The 19,902-nt window shown below is 42.1% G+C and overlaps 1 protein-coding gene across 1 annotated transcript in view; it reads left to right on the top strand.

The window, feature by feature from the left end:
• LOC111962998 (neuronal PAS domain-containing protein 3-like) overlaps positions 1–19,902 on the top strand; it is a 357,900-nt gene that overhangs the window by 325,697 nt on the left and 12,301 nt on the right. Inside the window, 3 exon segments of the mRNA XM_023986223.2 lie at positions 5,929–6,047; positions 10,741–10,934; positions 11,741–11,847. Coding sequence (XP_023841991.1) covers positions 5,929–6,047; positions 10,741–10,934; positions 11,741–11,847 — 420 coding nt within the window.

The raw sequence follows: 19,902 nt of genomic DNA on the forward strand, positions 1-19,902 counted from the left end.
GTGACGATGCTGGTTGCTGGCATGCTGACTACTGGCAGTGCTGCCTGCTGCCATGCTGACATGATTGACTGCTGACATGCTAACTGCTGCATGCTGAGTGCTGAACATGCTGGTTTGCTGGTGGTGCTGACTGCTGACATGCTGACTGCTGACCTGCTGACTGCTGATCGATGTTGAACTGCTGACATGCTGACTGCTGACGTGCTGCTGCTGACATTGCTATAACTGCTGACATGTGGACTGCTGACATGTTGACGTGCTGACACATGTTGACTGCTGACATGCTGAAATGCTGACATGCTGACTGCTGACATTCTGACTGCTGACATGTTGAAATGCTGACATGCTGACTGCTGACATTCTGACTGCTGACATGTTGACTGCTGACATTCTGACATGCTGACATGCTGACTGCTGACATTCTGACTGCTGACATGCTGACTCAGGTGTGTCTCCAGCTTAGATACATATGTCATCTCTTAAACAGAGAGTAGGGTTAGAGAATGTTTTAGGGAAAACCATTGGAAGTTTAGTTTTCTAAGAAAATACAAACAGGCCAGTATATATATTTACGAGTATACCCTTTATGAGTGTATTTATTCTCATGTTTTGTCATGCTGTTGGTGTCACATTGGCACTACAGAGTGGAGGGTTTGGAGAATGTTTTAGGCAAAACCGTTGGAAGTTTAGTTTTCAAACAGGCCACTATATTAAAGGATTTTTCCTTGTTCCTGGTTTAGTCATGTTGTGGTACTTCAGTGTATATTATTCAGGGTATATCATATAGAAATCACTTTGGTACAAAAGTATTGTTCTGGTACAAAATGATTGTCCTATTTTTAGATAAAAAATAATGTTGTGTTTTCAACCAAGGTATATGACCACTTCATTTAACTATATTAGAGATGATCCATATGGAGATTTTTTTTGAATCATCAATTAACTTAATCACTTGGTTTAGAATAAAAATATTTGAGCATATTTGCTTCTATTTATTTTAATTTATCTTTACAGATGTACTGTGAAATCAGCAAAGAGGCCTGCCACACACAATGATGGAGAGCGATATTGATTTTCATGGAAACAGATAATATATTATTGTAATATTGTATTAGAAGCTAAGAGGTGCCAATTGAAAGGTCTCAGTGGGTCCTGTAGGGAGAGCACAGCTCTACAACATGTATGATACATATTATTATTTATTTTTTACATTTTTAAATGTTTTCTCATTTAGCAGACGCTCTTATCCAGAGCGAATTACAGTAATGAGTGCATTCTATACTTTTTTTTATTCATACATGTTACATTCCACTATCTGTCTCAGTGGCATTAAATGATGATGAATGGCATCTATTGGCCACCGTTTAAAGGGATAGTGCAAGATTTTGGCAAGCCCATGCTAGCTGTTGCTGTAAACCTCTAGTCATTGCGTTAACATTAGTTAGCAGTGGTTTGTGAAACTACCTCCAACTTCCTTCAAACTGCACACATAGTATCCATGAGTTAGTCTGACTCACACTAAGCATGATTTTGACCATGATTCAACAACAAAAAATGTAATTCTCCACTGTCACCCTCCCCCCAATTATTAGTTGATATCTTGTTGAATTTGCCATACAGGAAAATTTAGAAATGATTACATTATTATTTATTTATTTATTATTTATTTTATTTTCACTCTGCCTGAAATGATATATGGTTTAGATGTATGTTTTTAAGTAATTTATAGTATCTCCTGGGAGTGTAGGCTACAGAGAGACTGGGACTAGATGAGGGGAGACAGGCACACAGTGCCTGACGGCATTTTTCCTGTCACCCTGTAATTATTAAAGCTGCCAATGCAATACAAGTCCCTCTCTGTATGTTTCACATCCCACTCACACTTATATACACACACACACACACTCTCACACACACACGCTCTCACAAACACACTCTCTCTCTCGCACGCACGCATGCACACACGCGCACACACACACACACACACACACACACACACACACACACACTATCTCTCCCACACAGACGGGCAAGCTGTATTGAAAAATCACCCTCTACCTCTCAATATGGAGCCAGCCAGCAGTGCCTTCCAATTAGTACAGGGCCTGGTGCATTATCTATCATTACTAATGTACAGAGACGCACTCGTTCATCAGAGCAGGGCCAGACAAGGACCTCCCAGTGTCTGGAGATGGAGAACAGACACGCTGAGCCATGGGCCATACACTTTATCTTGATTTATCTGTACGTTAAACGCTTGACTTTTTGAATTGGTACTAATATTTATATAAATGTATTAGGAATATTAGCAAGCGGAGTAGGGGAGCCTCACTTAGGCCTATAAGTCATATAAGCATGTAGCTTGTAGCAGTGTCTTGCTTTGTAGGAGCTTCCTCCTCAGAGTTGTCCCTGGTGTGTAGAAATGGTATGGTGATGGTGCCGGGGGTTGTCAGGGGGAGGAGTGGGGCGATGGGGGGCTAAATGATGATGGTCAACACTGACCTTCACAGCACAGAAAGTAATACTTTTAAAATCTCATCACTTACACATAGAGATGGCTCATTAATCGAGATCGGCAGACCCTTGCCAAACTATAAATAATGCTCACAAATGTTTATTCATTTTCCTTTTAAATAATTATTCTAAAAGGTGTCATTTTTCTATGAGATCCAGGGCTTGAAGTTTCTAGTTTCACATTTCACTCCAAAGATCCCTGGCACTCGATGTTAGGTTTGACTGGTACTCTACATTTAAATGAGGTTAGCTACATTCACTTCCTCTCACGCTGTAGGCCTTGCCCTCTTTGTACTATCAACATAAACATGCATAGATCGCAATACTGTGGGAATCCTAACCACACTGTTAGGTGGTAATCGCTCTATAGTTTTTACATGTTAACACGGTGTTCCATGTATTATAACCCTATAACAGATACATACTGTATATCAATATTCTCCCATGCGGTGTCAAAACCATTCATTGGTCACTGTGTCCCAAATGGCACTCTATCCCCTATAAAGAACACAAAGTATCTGTGATAATTCTCCCACTCCACACTCTAATACCCAGAGTAATGCTCCAACAGAGCTCATATTAGCATTAGTTTGATGAAGAAAGTATTGCAAGGGTGTCCGACGTGTCTGACTCGTAAATTGCCCAGTCTATAATTCACATTCACATCATAACCGCTAACTAACAGAAGCCCACTGGTGGTGAAACACACCACCACCCCCCAACCCCTCACAAATTAACCTGATTGGTTGCTTTAGTTAGACGTCAGTAGAGTGAAAATAGATTCCTGTGCTTTTAAGGCCAGGCGGTTGGTTGGCTCGTGCCTTCTTTTATGAAAATGCTCAGTTCTAAGAGGCTCTGATCTTGTGTTTTAGTAATATAGAACTATACAGCTGACTGGCAGCTGTGATCTATAGCATTTAAGTGTAAGTTTTGATCTCTCTGCCTTTGATTAAAACTAATGAGCTCATTTAATTCAAAATGGGAATCTGTGATAAGAGAAATAAGGTTGATGTGATTGATTAGAGAGGCGAAATTAAACTCCTAGAGCTACTGCTGAAGTTTGTGGCTGCTGCTGCTATTACAGTGTATTAAAAAAGCTGTGGGCGATTCTGCTGTGTTAGATGATGAGCAAAATTTCATAGTAATTCATATTTAATCAGAAGAAATGAAATGACTAAATATAACATGGCTCTGGCTTCTCCCAGTAGTGATAAAGGACTGTGTTAGATTTTAAATGACATTTATTCATGTCCTCAGAAAGAAGGAGAAAAAAATGTCGCCTGTGAAGAGAATGCACCACCACCCCTCACCCCCTCCCCCCCGGCCTCCTCACCCCTCCCTTCATCCCTCCATCCCCACCCTCCTCCTTTACACTGTCACATGTTTCCGGTTCCAGGACCCAAAGTCACTGCAGCCTTGTTATATGCAGAGTAGCAGAAAACCGGATTTTCCAGGTGTGCTGTTTTAGTAATCCCATTTCAATGTAATCTCCTAGTCTTGTCCATGGCTGGTGTTCTGCCTGTCTGCCTGGTAGAGTAAAGTGGAGGCTTGTCAATGTCCTGTCCATCTTTGGGGACAGAGACAGTCAGGGAGACAAACGCATGCACACACACACACACACACACAACACACCACACACACACCACCACACACACACACACCACACACACACACACACACCACACACACACACACACAACACGGTCTTGTTTAACTAACCTGGGACGCAACATTGATTCCCATTCAAAATCCTATTTTCCCTAACCCTAACCCTAACCTAACCCTAAACTTAACCCTAACACTAACCTTAACCCAAAGCCTAACCTTAACCCTGAACCTAACCTTAACTCCTAACCCTGAACCTTACCTTTACACATTTTTTCTTCCCAATTTGTGATATCCATTGGTAGTTATAGTTCTTGTCCATCGCTGCAAACTCTCGTACGGACTCTAGAGAGGCGACGCTCGAGAGCCGTGCATCCTCCAAAACACAACCCGCACTGCTCCTTGACACACTGCTCGCTTAACCCGGAAGCCAGCCGCACCAATGTGTTGGAGGGAAACACGTACACCTTGGCGACCGTGTCAGAGTGCATGCACCCGCCCGCCACCAGGAGTCGCTAGTGCGCGACTGGGACAAGGACATCTCCGGCCGGCCAAACCCTCCCCTAACCCGGAAACCCAACCTCTGGGCCAATTGTGCGCCGCCTCATGGGCTTCCGGTTGCGGCCGGCTGACCACAAAGCCCATGTATCAAACCTGGATCTGTAGTGACGCCGCTAGCAGTGCCTTAGATCGCTGCGCCATTCAGGAGGCTCCTAAACCTTACCGTTAACCCTTATTTTAATCCTAACCATAATTCTAATCCTAACTCTATTCTAACCTTAACACTAAACCCCTTAGAAATAGCCTTTAATCAATAATCAACCCAATAATCAACCCAATTTTCCTTAGTTTCCTATTTCTTGTGGGACTCTGGTCCCCAAAAAGTATAGTTTAACAAGTCTACTTCACACACACACACCCAACACACACACAACCACACACACACACACACACACACCACACACACACACACACACACACACACACACACACAACACAACACACACACACACCACACACACACACACACACACACACACAGTCAGTGAGACAAGGAGGGGCGGGCCTGTCTGCACCTATATTATCTCCCCAGATGGATTGAATGTTATGAATATGCATTTGATTATTAAGCCTTGATCAGGAGCGCAGGGACACAGAGTGACAAATGGACCGTTTCACCTTTGACTAATAGGTGTCCTTGTTGTGTTCTGTTGCCGAGACTCAGACTGACCTCAGTTGTGGTCGTTTTTAAATGCGTTGAGATGAAGATGACAAACGTATGTTTAGAATTGACTTCAAGATCTTGAACTTTGTTGAATCAAGGATGAATATCATTGTTTAGAGTTAGATGAGCTGTAATTCATTGACAATGTCACGCTTGTTTGTTTGTGCAAATAAAAAAAACGTGAATCAACTCTAATAAGTATTCCATTACATGAAATTGAAATATTGTACTTCATGGAGAATACATACTACACTTGAGCTCAGTGAAGAGAAACATGCACTTGACTTTTTAACAATTACAGTGTTAGACGAAGCAGAGGTTGTACCCTATTACAGAACATGATTAAAACATTGTCCAACTTATATTGGCAACTTGTATTGTGTTGTTTTGATTGAGTTTTTTTTCCAAATTAGAAGATTACCTGGGAGATGATAGAAACTCAATGAGAGGTTACTACGTCTGCCCATCTTACTTAATATCGCGCCACCTCTCTTAGGCTTACTACAAAACACTACTACAAAACACACACATGTATTGGCCAGGTAATGTAAAGTAACCGTGTGTGTGTGTGTTTGCCTCCACAGTTGAGTCCACCAGCCCCAGCCTGCTTTCCCCAGACAACACTCTAGAGCGCTCCTTCTTCATCCGTATGAAGTCCACACTGACCAAGAGAGGTGTCCACATCAAGTCTTCAGGCTATAAGGTAAGACCCAGAGGCACGGTGGCCGAGGAATTCACACCCCCACAGCCGTATGTTGTTATATATGTAGTTCTACGGCCTAGCCCTGTAGTAAGAGCGGGGTTATAGACTCTCATAAGGAACTAGTCTGGAATCCAAACTGAATATGGCTCTGTTTTACTATTGTTTTTAGAGTGATATTCAGTTTGCATTCCAGGCTTTTTCTAGTATGTAAATATTGTTTTGTATTTCAGTTTGAGTTGTGAAAATGAGAGAATGGCCATAACTACCATGACTATAATACTCAGCATGACATAAAAATGTTAGCTGTCGGTGTTAACATACTGTATGTATAGAAAAAGAGTCACGTAGGCTCAATATTAAGTTGATACGATGTATGGCTTGTGGGGGCTTTGGGACAGAGAGATATGATTAAGGCTGATTCTTTGAGCAGTGAGGACACACAGGGATGAGCCCAGCCTCACCTTGATGCCCCTCTCTCTCTCTCCAAGGATCTCCATATCATCTCTGTCTCTCTGTCAGTGTCTCTGGCCTCATTCTGGCATCATCACACCCTAATGCACTTTGTGTTCTCAAGGGTGGATCTGTAACGGCTCTCGTTGTTGGAAGAAAGAGTAGACCAAGGCGCAGCATGGAAAGTGTTCATGATTTTAATTTAAAAAACACTCAAACAAAATAACAAAATCGAAAACGAAAAGTTCTGTCAGGCAACAGTAACTAAACAGAAAACAAGATCCCACAACCTAATGGTGGGAAAAAGGGCTGCCTAAGTATGATCCCCAATCAGAGACAACGATAGACAGCTGCCTCTGATTGGGAACCAAAAACAAAGAAACAGAAAACATAGAATTTCCCACCCGAGTCAAACCCTGACCTAACCAAACATAGAGAATAATAAGGATCTCTAAGGTCAGGGCGTGACAGGATCCAACAGCAGTGGCTTGGGTTTAGATATATCTCTTCAATCTCTTTATTATATTGTGTTTCATTGGTCTTGGACTGTGAGGGAAAAAACATTTTAATATTTATTTATTATAAAAAATGGAAGGTAATGGCTGCCTATGATATTGAACTAAGGCTGTGTCTGAGAGAGAGAAAGAGACAGAGAGAGAGAGAGAGACAGAGAGAGAGAGAGGAGAGAGAGTTGAGAGAGAGGAGAGGGAGAGGAGAGGGAGAGAAAGAGAGAGAGAGACATAGAAAGAGTTTCAGTCCAAAAGCAGTAATAGACAATCTTAAACACAAAAGAGCGAGGGTGGAGGTGAGGACAAATGTTTTGAAGGTCCTAATTATGGCTAGAGATAAATGTTGTTTGGCTTGTCGGTGATCTGCTCCTCCACCCGGGACCGCGAGGCACGGTGGCGTTGGCGGCACTTATCATGGCTGCTTATATCCCCACTCCACTCTGGAGGTCAAATCAAAGCTCCAGCTTTAAACCCGTATTTTTTTTAACAGATCTCAGCCCCCCCATTCTCATTTAATGCACTCATGTAAAGGTCCTCCTTTATTATTTGTGCTGTATCACATTTCAAAAGCACTCCAGAGAATCCCCAGGAACAGATGAATCTTATTTCTTATGTATACCTCTTCTATATTCACCGGTGGAGGGAGAGAGTGTATTCATTGTGTGCTGAACCATGAATTATAAAAATGGATCCCTTTATTTGGTTGGCTTGTATTAAGTTGAGAAATGCTATTCGAATGCCTCTCACTGCCGCTGTTGTGAACACTTGACATGTCAGTTTGCATTTAACTGCCTGAGCATATTTAATGTTCTGGCCAATAGCGCTCCTGTAGCAGTCTAGCTGCCCACCATTGACTTCAAAAGTTGTCTTATTCAAACTAACTTTTTTGATGCCCCTAGGTTTGGGCTTCCGAATAAATCATTTAAATTCCATATGTTTTTAAAACATTAGTATCCATTAGAGTGGAGCAGAGCGGTGTGCATTTTATTTTGCATTGTCTGGTGTCCTCTAGAGCACCATGGCCTTGTTCCGTCCAGCCGGTACGGTCATTAGATGTCTTCCTCTGTCCTGGTCTCATTGTGCTGATGTGATGTCTTCCTCTGCCCTGGTCTCATTGTGCTGATGTGATGTCTTCCTCTGCCCTGGTCTCATTGTGCTGATGTGATTCCTCTTCCTCTGCCCTGGTCTCATTGTGCTGATGTGATGTCTTTTTGAAGCCTGACAACCAACAACCAACAGTCAAGTGTGTATCAGCACCACCTTGCTGTCAATCTGTGGTCTGATCAAGATAGACAGCATATTGTCTGTCTGGTGTGTGAAAAGCTGATCAGTTTACTGTCTGTCTGATGTGTGAAGCTGGTCAGTTTACTGTCTGTCTGATGTGTGAAGCTGATCAGTTTACTGTCTGTCTGATGTGTGAAGCTGATCAGTTTTACTGTCTGTCTGATGTGTGAAGCTGATCAGTTTACTGTCTGTCTGAATGTGTAGCTGATCAGTTTACTGTCTGTCTGATGTGTGAAGCTGATCAGTTTACTGTCTGTCTAATGTGTGAAGCTGATCAGCATACTGTACCATACCTGGGTTCAAGTACTATTTAAAATAATTTAAAATACTACATCTGGGCTTGATTTAGCTTCCCTGGCACACTGGAACAAATAGAATAATTGGAGAAGAGCAAAACCCTTCCCAACCAGCATTGCAGGCAGGCTTAAGCAAACGCTAAAGATATTTGAAAGATTTCAAATAGTGTTTGAACCCAGGTGTGAGTGTGAGCAGGCTGATTTGCTGCATAGATCTGTTTAACACATAAAGGACTTTAGGGAACTCTCATATGCATTCAACAAAGTCATTCTGGGTGGATCGACCAGACTTTGTTTACATGATTCAATTATACGTTGGGGCGGCAGCGTAGCCTAGTGGTTAGAGCGTTGGACTAGTAACCGAAAGGTTGCAAGATCGAATCCCCGAGCTGACAAGGTACAAATCTGTCGTTCTGCCCCTGAACAGGCAGTTAACCCACTGTTCCTAGGCCGTCATTGAAAATAAGAATTTGTTCTTAACTGACTTGCCTAGTTAAATAAAGGTAAAAAAATAAATAAATAAATAAATACATACATGATGTAAAATGTTACAGAAATGAGTGTAATTACAGAATATCGGGGACATATATATCACATATGTAACAAAAATAATATATCTAAAACAGGAAATATATCTAACACATATTCTGCACAGTAGATGATTAACATGTTACAGAAATGACTGTAACTGCAAAATCATGGGAACATATCTAACAGAATATACCTGGATGGGAAGCCGATTGAGAGTACCTTTAACTGTTCCTATTCTTCACGGTCATTCCCCTGGTGACCTTGAACAAGGTCTCACTGCACTCTTCAACTTTAAAAAGACAGCAAAGTATTCTCCCTCCTCTTCTCAGAGCAGCACGACTTCAAGCACTAGACTGGCTACAATGCCTCTCCTAGCATTCTGTTTCATGTGTTTTAGCCGGTCTTCGCTCATACTCACTTTAAAATAAACACGGTTCAATCTTGCCATTGGATGTGCTATACAGCGTTGTAGTTTAGTTATATTCAAAATGGGTTTGAAACTATCATCCACAGTTCTTCTTTGTCTCTCGAAACTCCAGGGAAAAGGAGTCAGTATCATTTAACTGTGGAGACTGTTGATGGCTTCTAGGATGTCACAAGCACTGATGGTTTCCCTTTGAAAAGGAGACATCATACACCATCAGAGCCATTTTCCTCCTGGGCCGACTGTCTGACGGGGCCATTGTAACATGTCACTGTTCTGTTAGCTTTCTAATGCAATGCCTGGAATAGGGCTGTTATTTTGTTGTTGTGTCCCTCTTCTGAATTGGAATTCAATGTCTGGTTCCCATTGTTGAGGGTTGCTTATCCCTGGTGGAGCAGGAGATGGTCTGAGGCTTTGAATGAGTTTAGGGAGCAGGAACTGTCTGTGTGAATGATGATAATCGCGTCTCACCAATCTCAGAGGTGTGCCACTGAGAGGCCAGTGTCAGTAGTTTAAAGACTACAAAACAATTCCCCCTGGGTTTAACCTGGCAGTGATTAAAATGGATGGATCTGAAAGTGTAGTTTGCATATCTAGTCAGTTCCTCCTCTAGGGCAGAATAGAGCTACAAAGACTTTAAAGCTAGCGATAATTAGGACCTTCAAAACATTTGTCCTCACCTCCACCCTCGCTATTTTGTGTTTGGAATTCTCCATTACTGCTTTTGAACTGAAACTATTTTTCTCTCTCTCTTTCTCTCTCTCGCTCTCTTTTTTTCTCTCTCTTTCTCTCCCTCTCTCTCCTTTCTCTCTCTCTCTCGCTCTCTTTTCTCTTTTCTCTCTTTCTCTCCCTCTCTGCTCCTTGATCTCTCTTGCTCTCTCTCTGCGCTTTCTTTTTTTTTCTCTCTCTCTTCTTCTCTCACTTTCTCTCTCTCTCTCTCTCTCTCTCTCTCTCTCTCTCTCTCTCTCTCTTTCTCTCTTCTGCTCTCCCTCTCTTCTCTTCGTTCTCTCTCTCTCTCACGCGCTCTCTCTCGGCTCTCTCTGCTTCCTCTTCCTCGTCTCTTTCACTCGCTCGCTCGCTCTCCTCTCTCTCTTGCCTCTCCTTGCTCTCTCTCTCTTTCTCTCTCGCTCTATCTCTCTCTCTCTGTGTCTCTATCTCTCTCTTTCTCTGTGTTTCCCCCTCTCTCCCTCCTCCTATAGGTGATCCATGTTACAGGCAGGCTGAGGATCCGTATGGCATTGACCCACAGTCGGTCGGTACCCATTCAGATCATGGGCATGGTGGTGGTAGCCCACGCCCTCCCCCCCCCCACCATCAACGAGGTGCGCATAGACTGCCAGATGTTTGTCACCAGGGTCCACATGGACCTCAACATTGTCTACTGTGAGAATAGGTAAGGCTTGACTGTATTTTACTGTACCCACATGGCAGTGAAATACATAACTGAAATGCATGGGTAACGTTTGAAAATGTCTGAAACCCTACCTCTTCAAAGAGTATCTTAAATAATCCCACAGCACCGCTTGGCATTACGTTGCTCTTATAGTTGTGTAGGTAGTTCCACTCTAATCGCTAGGGTTTGTAATTTCATAGCAATAGGCCTATATACTGTACACCTCATCATGAACATTATATTTCTTTGCTACCTGTCCTCATCTCTGTGGGATTGAGATCACTGAGATAGTTTTCTTTTTACCCCTGTCTGCCAGACAGTCAGTTATTTATGTGGAAATCACATCTGGACAGTCAGTTTTACAGTGAGATAGCCTCAGCTTTCCTGGAAAATAAAATGGGAAACTGATCAGGACTACTTTCATGAGTTTCATAGGGTGTTTGGGGAGACTAGAAATATCAGAAATCACCACACAATATGTAAGACAGATAGTAGACAGGTTGCTTTTGGGTGAACAAAAAAAGAATGGATAGATTATATTCAATACTAAGTGATAGGCATTTTATCATGTGAAATGGGAAGACATCCTATGTTCCATTCTATCCATGTGTCCCTAAATGTGTGTGTAATACTTACTGTATCTTTGTCAAAGGCATTAGTCTGACATATCAGGATGAATATGGTCTATCTGGTTAAGCTGGAATGACATTGCTTTTTAAGAGCCGTTTGACTGTTTTTCCGTTTCCGTTGGTGTTTCTTCTCTTGCCGTCGTCACGCGCTGAATCCTTTTCAAATCCCTGTTCTAGAATTAGCGACTACATGGACCTGATGGCAGTGGACATCGTAGGGAAGAGGTGTTACCAGTTTATTCATGCAGAGGATGTGGATGGCATCCGGCACAGCCATTTAGACTGTGAGTATTATACTTTAAGGGTTACCACATCATTCCAGTATGGAACATAACTTATTATGAACACATTATTGCAGAACAAATGTTATTATGGGAAGTGATCCATCACAACTATCTCCTCTCCACCCAAACACCAAAGTCATCGGTCATCGTCTGCTTCACTGCAGAGCTGTTGTTGTTCAGAACAAAGTTGTTCTGATCTTATCAGCGTACAGAATAGGTGTCAAAGCCCTGTAGAGAGACAACATCTAGATGATGATCCACGTTATCTGCCTCTGTGACCTTCTAGGGTTTGAACACGGGTCTCCTACATGCCACAAGACCTGGTTAGCCCACATTGAGCTAAACCCTGAATCAGGGTAATAGGCCTGTAGAGAGACCACATCTAGATGATCCACGTGATCTGCCTCTGTGACTTACTTACCTTGGATGGGGGAAATATTTTTGGGTTGCAATGTCATGACTCAGGGGTAGAAATATATACCATTGATCTTCAGACCCCAGGGAGGGAGAATGGAAACCAAGACCCCCACGCAAGTTCACTCCCAATGTTTCAAATGAAATGGCTGCATGTCTTCTTTGTTTGTTTGCGTTCAACTTTGAGCTAAGTTTACTTTTAGAGTAACGGTCATCTTTGCAAAGGTGTCTTTGCATCTCTACTCCACCAGAGCAGTTGTTATAGCCCGTGGCAGGAGGTACTCTCCGCTCGCTTTACTTCTTCATTCCAAAACGTGTCATGATTTGATATGTTTCGCCAATGAAAGCTTTACTGTGGCTGGTTAAACACTGAGGAGGCATTGTGGGAGCAGTACACCATTTGATTGGGCTTTGCAACGTGGATACTGTACTAGGCAGGCTGCCATTATTGGAGATCTGTGGGCTGAGCTGCTCCCTGGGCCCTTTCTTCGTGCTGGATGCTGGATTGTAAGTGTAAAGGGTGTAAATTCCCTTGCTTTATTAGGTGGGAGGACGAGTGTCCTTGGGGTTGCCTCCTCGGCCGGGGAACTTGGCTGATTAGGTATTGTGAGTTCAACTGAATTAGAGCGCAATTACTGCTGCATTGCACTGTCCCTGTGCCTTAAAAATGCACCAGCTTGGGTTCATTAGCGGCTGATTTGAAACCCAGCAGAGGGAAAGTAGAGAGGGAGGGCTGCCCATGGATCACATTGATAAGAGAGGCTAATGCAGGCAAATTGAGGCAGAAGGCAGATTGAGGCGGCAGGCAGATTGAGGGTAAAGCAGGCCGATTGATGCTAAGGCAAGCCGATTGAGGCTAAGGCAGGCCGATTGAGGCTAAGACAGGCCAATTGAGGATAAGACAGGCCGATTGAGGATAAGGCCGGCAGATTGAGGATAAGGCCGGCAGATTGAGGCTAAAGCAGGCCGATTGAGGCTAAGGCAGGCAGATTGAGGTGGCAGGCAGATTGAGGTGGCAGGCAGATTGAGGTGGCAGGCAGATTGAGGTGGCAGGCTAGGCAGTAGCAGCAAACAGTGGCACCGTTGCATATCTCCAGCTACCCCTGGCTGTCTCCTATCTAATACGCTCCACCCAGGCTTTAGTCAACTTACAGGCAGTGCATGAGCCGGGACATTGGTTGTGTTAAGAATATTCCTGGAAAATGTGGGGGAGGTGCAACATAAGACAAAAAATGACAAGGGTTTGAGAGAGCGGACTAACTGGTATCTTCAAGTGGTCACACACCTAAATTAATTTCAATGCACTTTTATGATTCAAAGAAGAGTCTTCAACTGTAACATGCTTTTTTGATCTCTCCTAGCTGTGCCGTTGAGGAACTAGAGCAAGCAGACTTGTAGTTGTTTTGTTTGGAACACAACCCTGCATCCCCGCCATCACACAATTACTGCTGTTGCTTACGCAATTCAAAAAACTGCCATTTTAAATCGCAATCTGGGTCAGGTGGGCTTCACTTGAAGCTTGTTCTATTGCCAACATGACTTGCTAAGTTATATAATGTGATCTTACAGTGTAAGGCTTTCACAAGGCAATTCAGGGAAACAGATCATCATTTTGGTGTGCATAGAAAGGAGTGATGAGAGCGTGAGCTTTAAAATAGACAAACAAACATTGTGTTCAGAACAACCCAGGGTATGACGTCATGTCCTCTTGGAACTGTACATCACACATAGTGATCATAAACGTTGACACTGTATATGACATGAGTTTTATGATATGGAAATGTGAAGTGCACATTTGGACTCACGGGTGTTTGGCTTATATGCCATCAAATCAGTATTTATTATAATGCTCAACGTCTCATCTTTCAAAATACATTGAGTCCTCTCAATTTACAGCATTTCCCTCACTCAGACAATAAAACGTTTGCAAAAGTTGCCCAATTAGTGGGAGGGATGGGAGCAACTTGTTGTCCCACGCGGTGCTCAAGTTTTGAACGGCTGTCAGTCAGAACCCATACAGCGCTGTGAAGCGCAGAGCCAGAGCTCTGACCTCATGTATAGCATGCTACTGTACAACCACTACGTTCCAATTTAGGCGCTTACCAGTGCCCAAATCTGTCATTTTCAACCTGTCTACGGGTACAAGTGTAAAGGGTTAATGCCCATGACATATACCCATCATTATCATCATCAGTCACATTATCACCACATATGTGATGATCATTTGGCCTTTGTGATGATAACTAACTGATAAAATGTAGTTATAGATGTACATGAGCAGATATTAACAGCTAGCTAAGTCATGCATTGGGCATAGCTCATAAGGCATCATACGTGTGCTGATAATGCATTATGAAAAGGGTATTCATAGGAAGCGTTACCAAAAATGTTCTGACATACTGTGGAGGTTTGGTGTGAATAGCAGCAATCAGCTGGTGAGGCAGGGTGACAAGGTCACTGGATCTGAAGGAAATGTCATGTATTATTCCACTTAGCCAACTCTCTAGACTCGAGGTCAGAAGTGAACCACCAGACTTGAGAAGGTGTTTAAATGAATTGGCTTTTGTCCAAGCTTTATAATATGGCCATTTAGTTGCTCAACTATTTATACATAGCGTATCCTAGGACTGTGAAAAGATCACATAGACTCCATTTCATATAGACCAAATCTATACTGTGTGTTTGTACATCACTACGGTTCATACTTCACTCATCAACGCATGTGCTATGACTGGAAAGGTGATTTTTAATTAATTCCAGAAGGATACATGTTAAGCCAAGACATGCGTTAGTCTGACGATCTGATAACTGAACTGTAGCATACACAGTAGGGACAAATGGTTTTGAGTGACTGTTATATCAGACTGGGGAAAAGAGATGGTTTTCATGAGATGGAGAGAGATACTGTAGCTCACTGAAAGAACTTAAATCGCTGAGGACTTAAGCCATCTGCCTCCAGGCATACTACCAGAACCTGTCTCCTGAGACTAGTTCAGACGGACTCTAATAAAAACCAACTCAGCTCACTTGTTAGGACACTACAGATACTGGAAAATACAGCTGAAATGTTGAATGTTGAAGACACAGGCAAAGTTGCTGTAAATTCAAAGCTTTGGAAAACAGTAACTTTGGGCTTCAACAATAGTGTACCTCAGAAAAACATGAAGAAAACCACTCGCCACAATACAGGCAGAATGTTCTTGTGAAGCCAGACAAAAATGTCCAACCCGGTAGAGAAGAGAACATTCCTTTCTGACTCCTCCCTCATTCATAAAATGTTTGCCTTTACAATAATACCCTGATGGACTGCAAAGACTTTTCATAAAGCAATTTCACGCTGTAAATGACTTACTTTTATATGACGGTGACACCACAGGAGCTTGGTGACACCTTAATTGGGGAGGACGAGCTCACAGTAATGGCTGGAACGGAATCAATGGAATGCTATCAAACTCATCAAACACATGGTTTCCATGTGGTTGATACCATTCCACTTAATCAATTCCAGCCATTATTATGAGCTGTCCTCCCGTCAGCAGCCTCCTGTGGGTGACACCCCTTGTCGCAAGCCAGGGCCACTTGAGGTAAAGGGTATCTGAAAGGTAGTCACCATTATGGAAAGGATCTAAGTGATTAAAACAAACTGAAGGACAGGAGGAGGAGAGGAGAGGAGCGAGAGAGAAGAGGCTCACAGCGAGAGAGAGAGAGTAGGGGAGAGTGGAGCCATCCTACAGGCATGCCTGGGGCTGCAGGAGAAAGAGACAGATTAAAGGGCCCGTATTCCTTTTAATGCCTCCAATAGCTAGTGGACGACTCCGGCACCGTAAAACGGCACTGTAAGTGGACAAGGTTAAAAAAATAAGACTCACCTGCAAAGACATTGTGCCAGGTAAGCCAGGGGTGGAGTGTATTGAGAATGCAGGTAGGCTAGCGGTTGAGTGTGTTGGCCCAGTAAACAAAAGGTCGCCGGTTTGAATCACAGAGCAGACTAGGTGAAAAATCTGTCGATGTGCACTTAACAATAATTTATCCTCTAAATTGCTCTGGATAAGAACATCTACTAAAATGTAAATGTAATGACGCTAATACTGACGAGAGAGCTCTGACGTTCAAAGGCAGAGAGATACGGAGGTCCAGGTTTGGTGCCTTCATAGATATACAGTACACTTGCTATACTGTAGAATGTGTGACCTTTATTTAACTAGGCAAGTCAGTTAAGAACAAATTCTTATTTGCAATGACGGCCTGAGATTAGAATATGACAGTGGAATTGTAACGCTTCTCGTTTTGTTGAAGGAGTGGACCAAAGCGCAGCGTGGTACGTGTTCATGATATTTATTAAATTGAACACTGAAACAAAATTAACCAAGAGAAAAACGAACAGTTCCGTAAGGTCACTACAACTATACAGAAAACAACTACCCACAAAACACAGGTGGGAAAAGGCTACCTAAGTATGGTTCTCAATCAGAGACAACGATAGACAGCTGCCTCTGATTGAGAACCACACCCGGCCAAACACACAGAAATAGAAAACATAGAACACAGAACATAGAATGCCCACCCCAACTCACGCCCTGACCAAACCAAAATAGAGACATAAAAAGGATCTCTAAGGTCAGGGCGTGACAGGAATTTTGAGTTTGTCGTGTATACTTGATTTGTCAAGTAATTTACCAAGATTAGAGTTAGGATTAGAAAATGTATATTTTTTACCTGAAATAAATATGGTAATAAATACATCCTAAAATAATAAATGAGTCATGACTACCAATATTATGACTCAATATCCTCACAGCAGATACAGTATAATGATTGAGTATATAAATTCTTAATTATTTCCCAAAATATTAGAACCATCACATTTACAGTTCCCAAATATTGTAGTTGTAGTTTGAATCCAATATTTGGATATTTGGATAATCATGAATGACTATTCAACTGAAAATAATCTAAATAATGTTTATATCTCTCCCTTTTCAAATGTAGTATATTGTGTATATCCTATCATTGTTAACTCATAGTATAACAAATCGAGGTTTATACTAGGAGTTAATAATTTACATTTTAGCAGTGGGGTGGCAGGTAGCCTAGAGGTTAGAGCGTTGGGCCAGTACTGAAAAGATGGTGGATCGAATCCCTGAGCTGACAAGGTAAAAATCTGTCATTCTGAACAAGGCAGTTGACCCACTGTTCCTAGGCTGTCATTGTAAATAAGAATTTGTTCTAAACTGACTTGCCTAGTTAAAAAAACAATAATTACATTTTAGAGTTAATTTCCTGCAATTCTACACATTTTGCCATGGTGCTTCTAAAACATTTTGCAGTTTTAAAGCAAGTTTGCTGCAAATCTACACATGTTGCCATGGGGCAGAGAAAATATTTAGCAACTTTATAACTCATTTCATGTAATTCTACACATTTTGCCATGGGGCGGAGAGACCATTTTGCAGTTTTACAGCACATTTTCTGCAATTCTACTCATTTTGCCATAGGGTGCCATAGAGAGAAATGTTTGCAGTGGTAATTCAACCATGATTACTACAAGTTTAGATAGTTGGCCATTTTACTAATAAGTTATTTTTTAATGCTGACATGGGCTAATTGAGTGACTGTCAGTGACAGCTTGTGTATTCTAGTATTCTAACTCTCAACAGTAAATTGAGACCCCCAAATTAGTTTTAAAAATACATATATATTTTTGTCTTTGGAAATCCCTGCACTACAGTATACTAGACCTCCTCAGTACTAAACAAGTAATTTCTTTCAATTTTCTCTTACTTTTATTTTCTTTTCATTCTATATGTATAGGAAAAGAAAGCAGTCAGTGATCTAAAGTCAATTAGTAGAAACTTGGGAAGGTTTCTTTAACAATGCTATCAGTTCCTAATACTTTTTCATTACTGGCATTCTTTTTATATACAGTTGGAGTCGGAAGTTTACATACACCTTAGCCAAATACATTTGAACTTAGTAATTCACAATTCCTGACATTTAATCCTAGTAAGAATTCCATGTCTTAGGTCAGTTAGGATCACCACTTTATTTTAAGAATGTGAAATGTCAGAATAAGAGTAGAGAGAATGATTTATTTCAGCTTTAGTTTCTTTCATCACATTCCCAGTGGGTCAGAAGTTTACATACACTCAATTAGTATTTGGTAGCATTGCCTTTAAATTGTTTCTCTTGGATCAAACGTTTCGGATAGCCTTCCACAAGCTTCCCACAATAAGTTGGGTGAATTTTGGCCCATTCCTCCTGACAGAGTTCGTGTAACTGGGTCAGGTTTGTAGGCCTCCTTGCTCGCCTACGCTTTTTCAGTTCTGTCCACAAATTTTCTATAGGATTGAGGTCAGGGCTTTGTGATGGCCACTCCAATACCTTGACTTTGTTGTCCTTAAGCCATTTTGCCACAACTTTGGAAGTATGCTTGGGGTCGTTGTCCATTTGGAAGACCCATTTGCGACCAAGCTTTAACTTCCTGAATGATGTCTTGAGATGTCGCTTCAATATATCTACATAATTTTCCTGCCTCATGATGCCATCTATTTTGTGAAGTGCACCAGTCCCTCCTGCAGCAAAGCACCCCCACAACATGATGCTGCCACCCCCGTGCTTCACGGTTGGGATGGTGTTCTTTGGCTTGCAAGCCTCCCCCTTTTTCCTCCAAACATAACGATGGTCATTATGGCCAAACAGTTCTATTTCTGTTTCATCAGACCAGAGGACATTTCTCCAAAAAGTATGATCTTTGTTTGCAGTTGCAAACCGTTGTCTGCCTTTTTTATGGCAGTATTGGAGCAGTGGCTTATTCCTTGCTGAGCGTCCTTTCAAGTTATGTCGATATCGGACTTGTTTTACTGTGGATGTAGATACTTTTGTACCTGTTTCCTCCAGCATCTTCACAGGGTCCTTTGCTGTTGTTCTGGGATTGATTTGCGCTTTTCGCACCAAAGTACGTTCATCTCTAGGAGACAGAACGTGTCTCCTTCCTAAGCAGTATGACAGCTGCGTGGCCCCATGGTGTTTATACTTGTGTACTATTGTTTGTACAGATGAATGTGGTACCTTCAAGCGTTTGGAAATTGCTCCCAAGGATGAACCAGACTCTGGCAGTCGCAATACATCAGGCTAAATTAACCGCTCAATGATCTCAAAATTAAAATAACAATATGCATTTACTACCTTGCTCAGATTCTGACTGTTTCTGTTTTAGAGCGCCATGATTAATGCAAATACATATTGATTGAGATCATTGAGCGGTTAATTTAGCCTGATGTATTGCGACTGCCAGAGCATCTTCACTTATGCAAAGGCAGACCAGACAAGGACACAACCAGCAGAGTGTAGTTCAGTGTAGTGTAATGTAATGTAATGTAGTGTGCTGTAGTTAGTAGCTGGTACAGACTCACAGTGCCACCAGGTGGTGGGAGAGGCTCACTGCAGCCAGCCTCAAAGCAGACAAACATAGTGATGGGTCTGAAGGATGCACAATTTTATAAATCAGAAAACAATCAGATTTTAAGCATCTATCCTATAATTACACCCCTTGCCTAACCCTACCCAGGAAATCAAGACCCATAAATTCAAATTCAATCTCTCTATCTAACTGACAAACTAGTCATACACTGTACAATGTTC

The sequence above is a fragment of the Salvelinus sp. IW2-2015 genome, linkage group LG4q.2 (genome assembly GCF_002910315.2).
Source record: "Salvelinus sp. IW2-2015 linkage group LG4q.2, ASM291031v2, whole genome shotgun sequence".
Taxonomy (NCBI): domain Eukaryota; kingdom Metazoa; phylum Chordata; class Actinopteri; order Salmoniformes; family Salmonidae; genus Salvelinus; species Salvelinus sp. IW2-2015.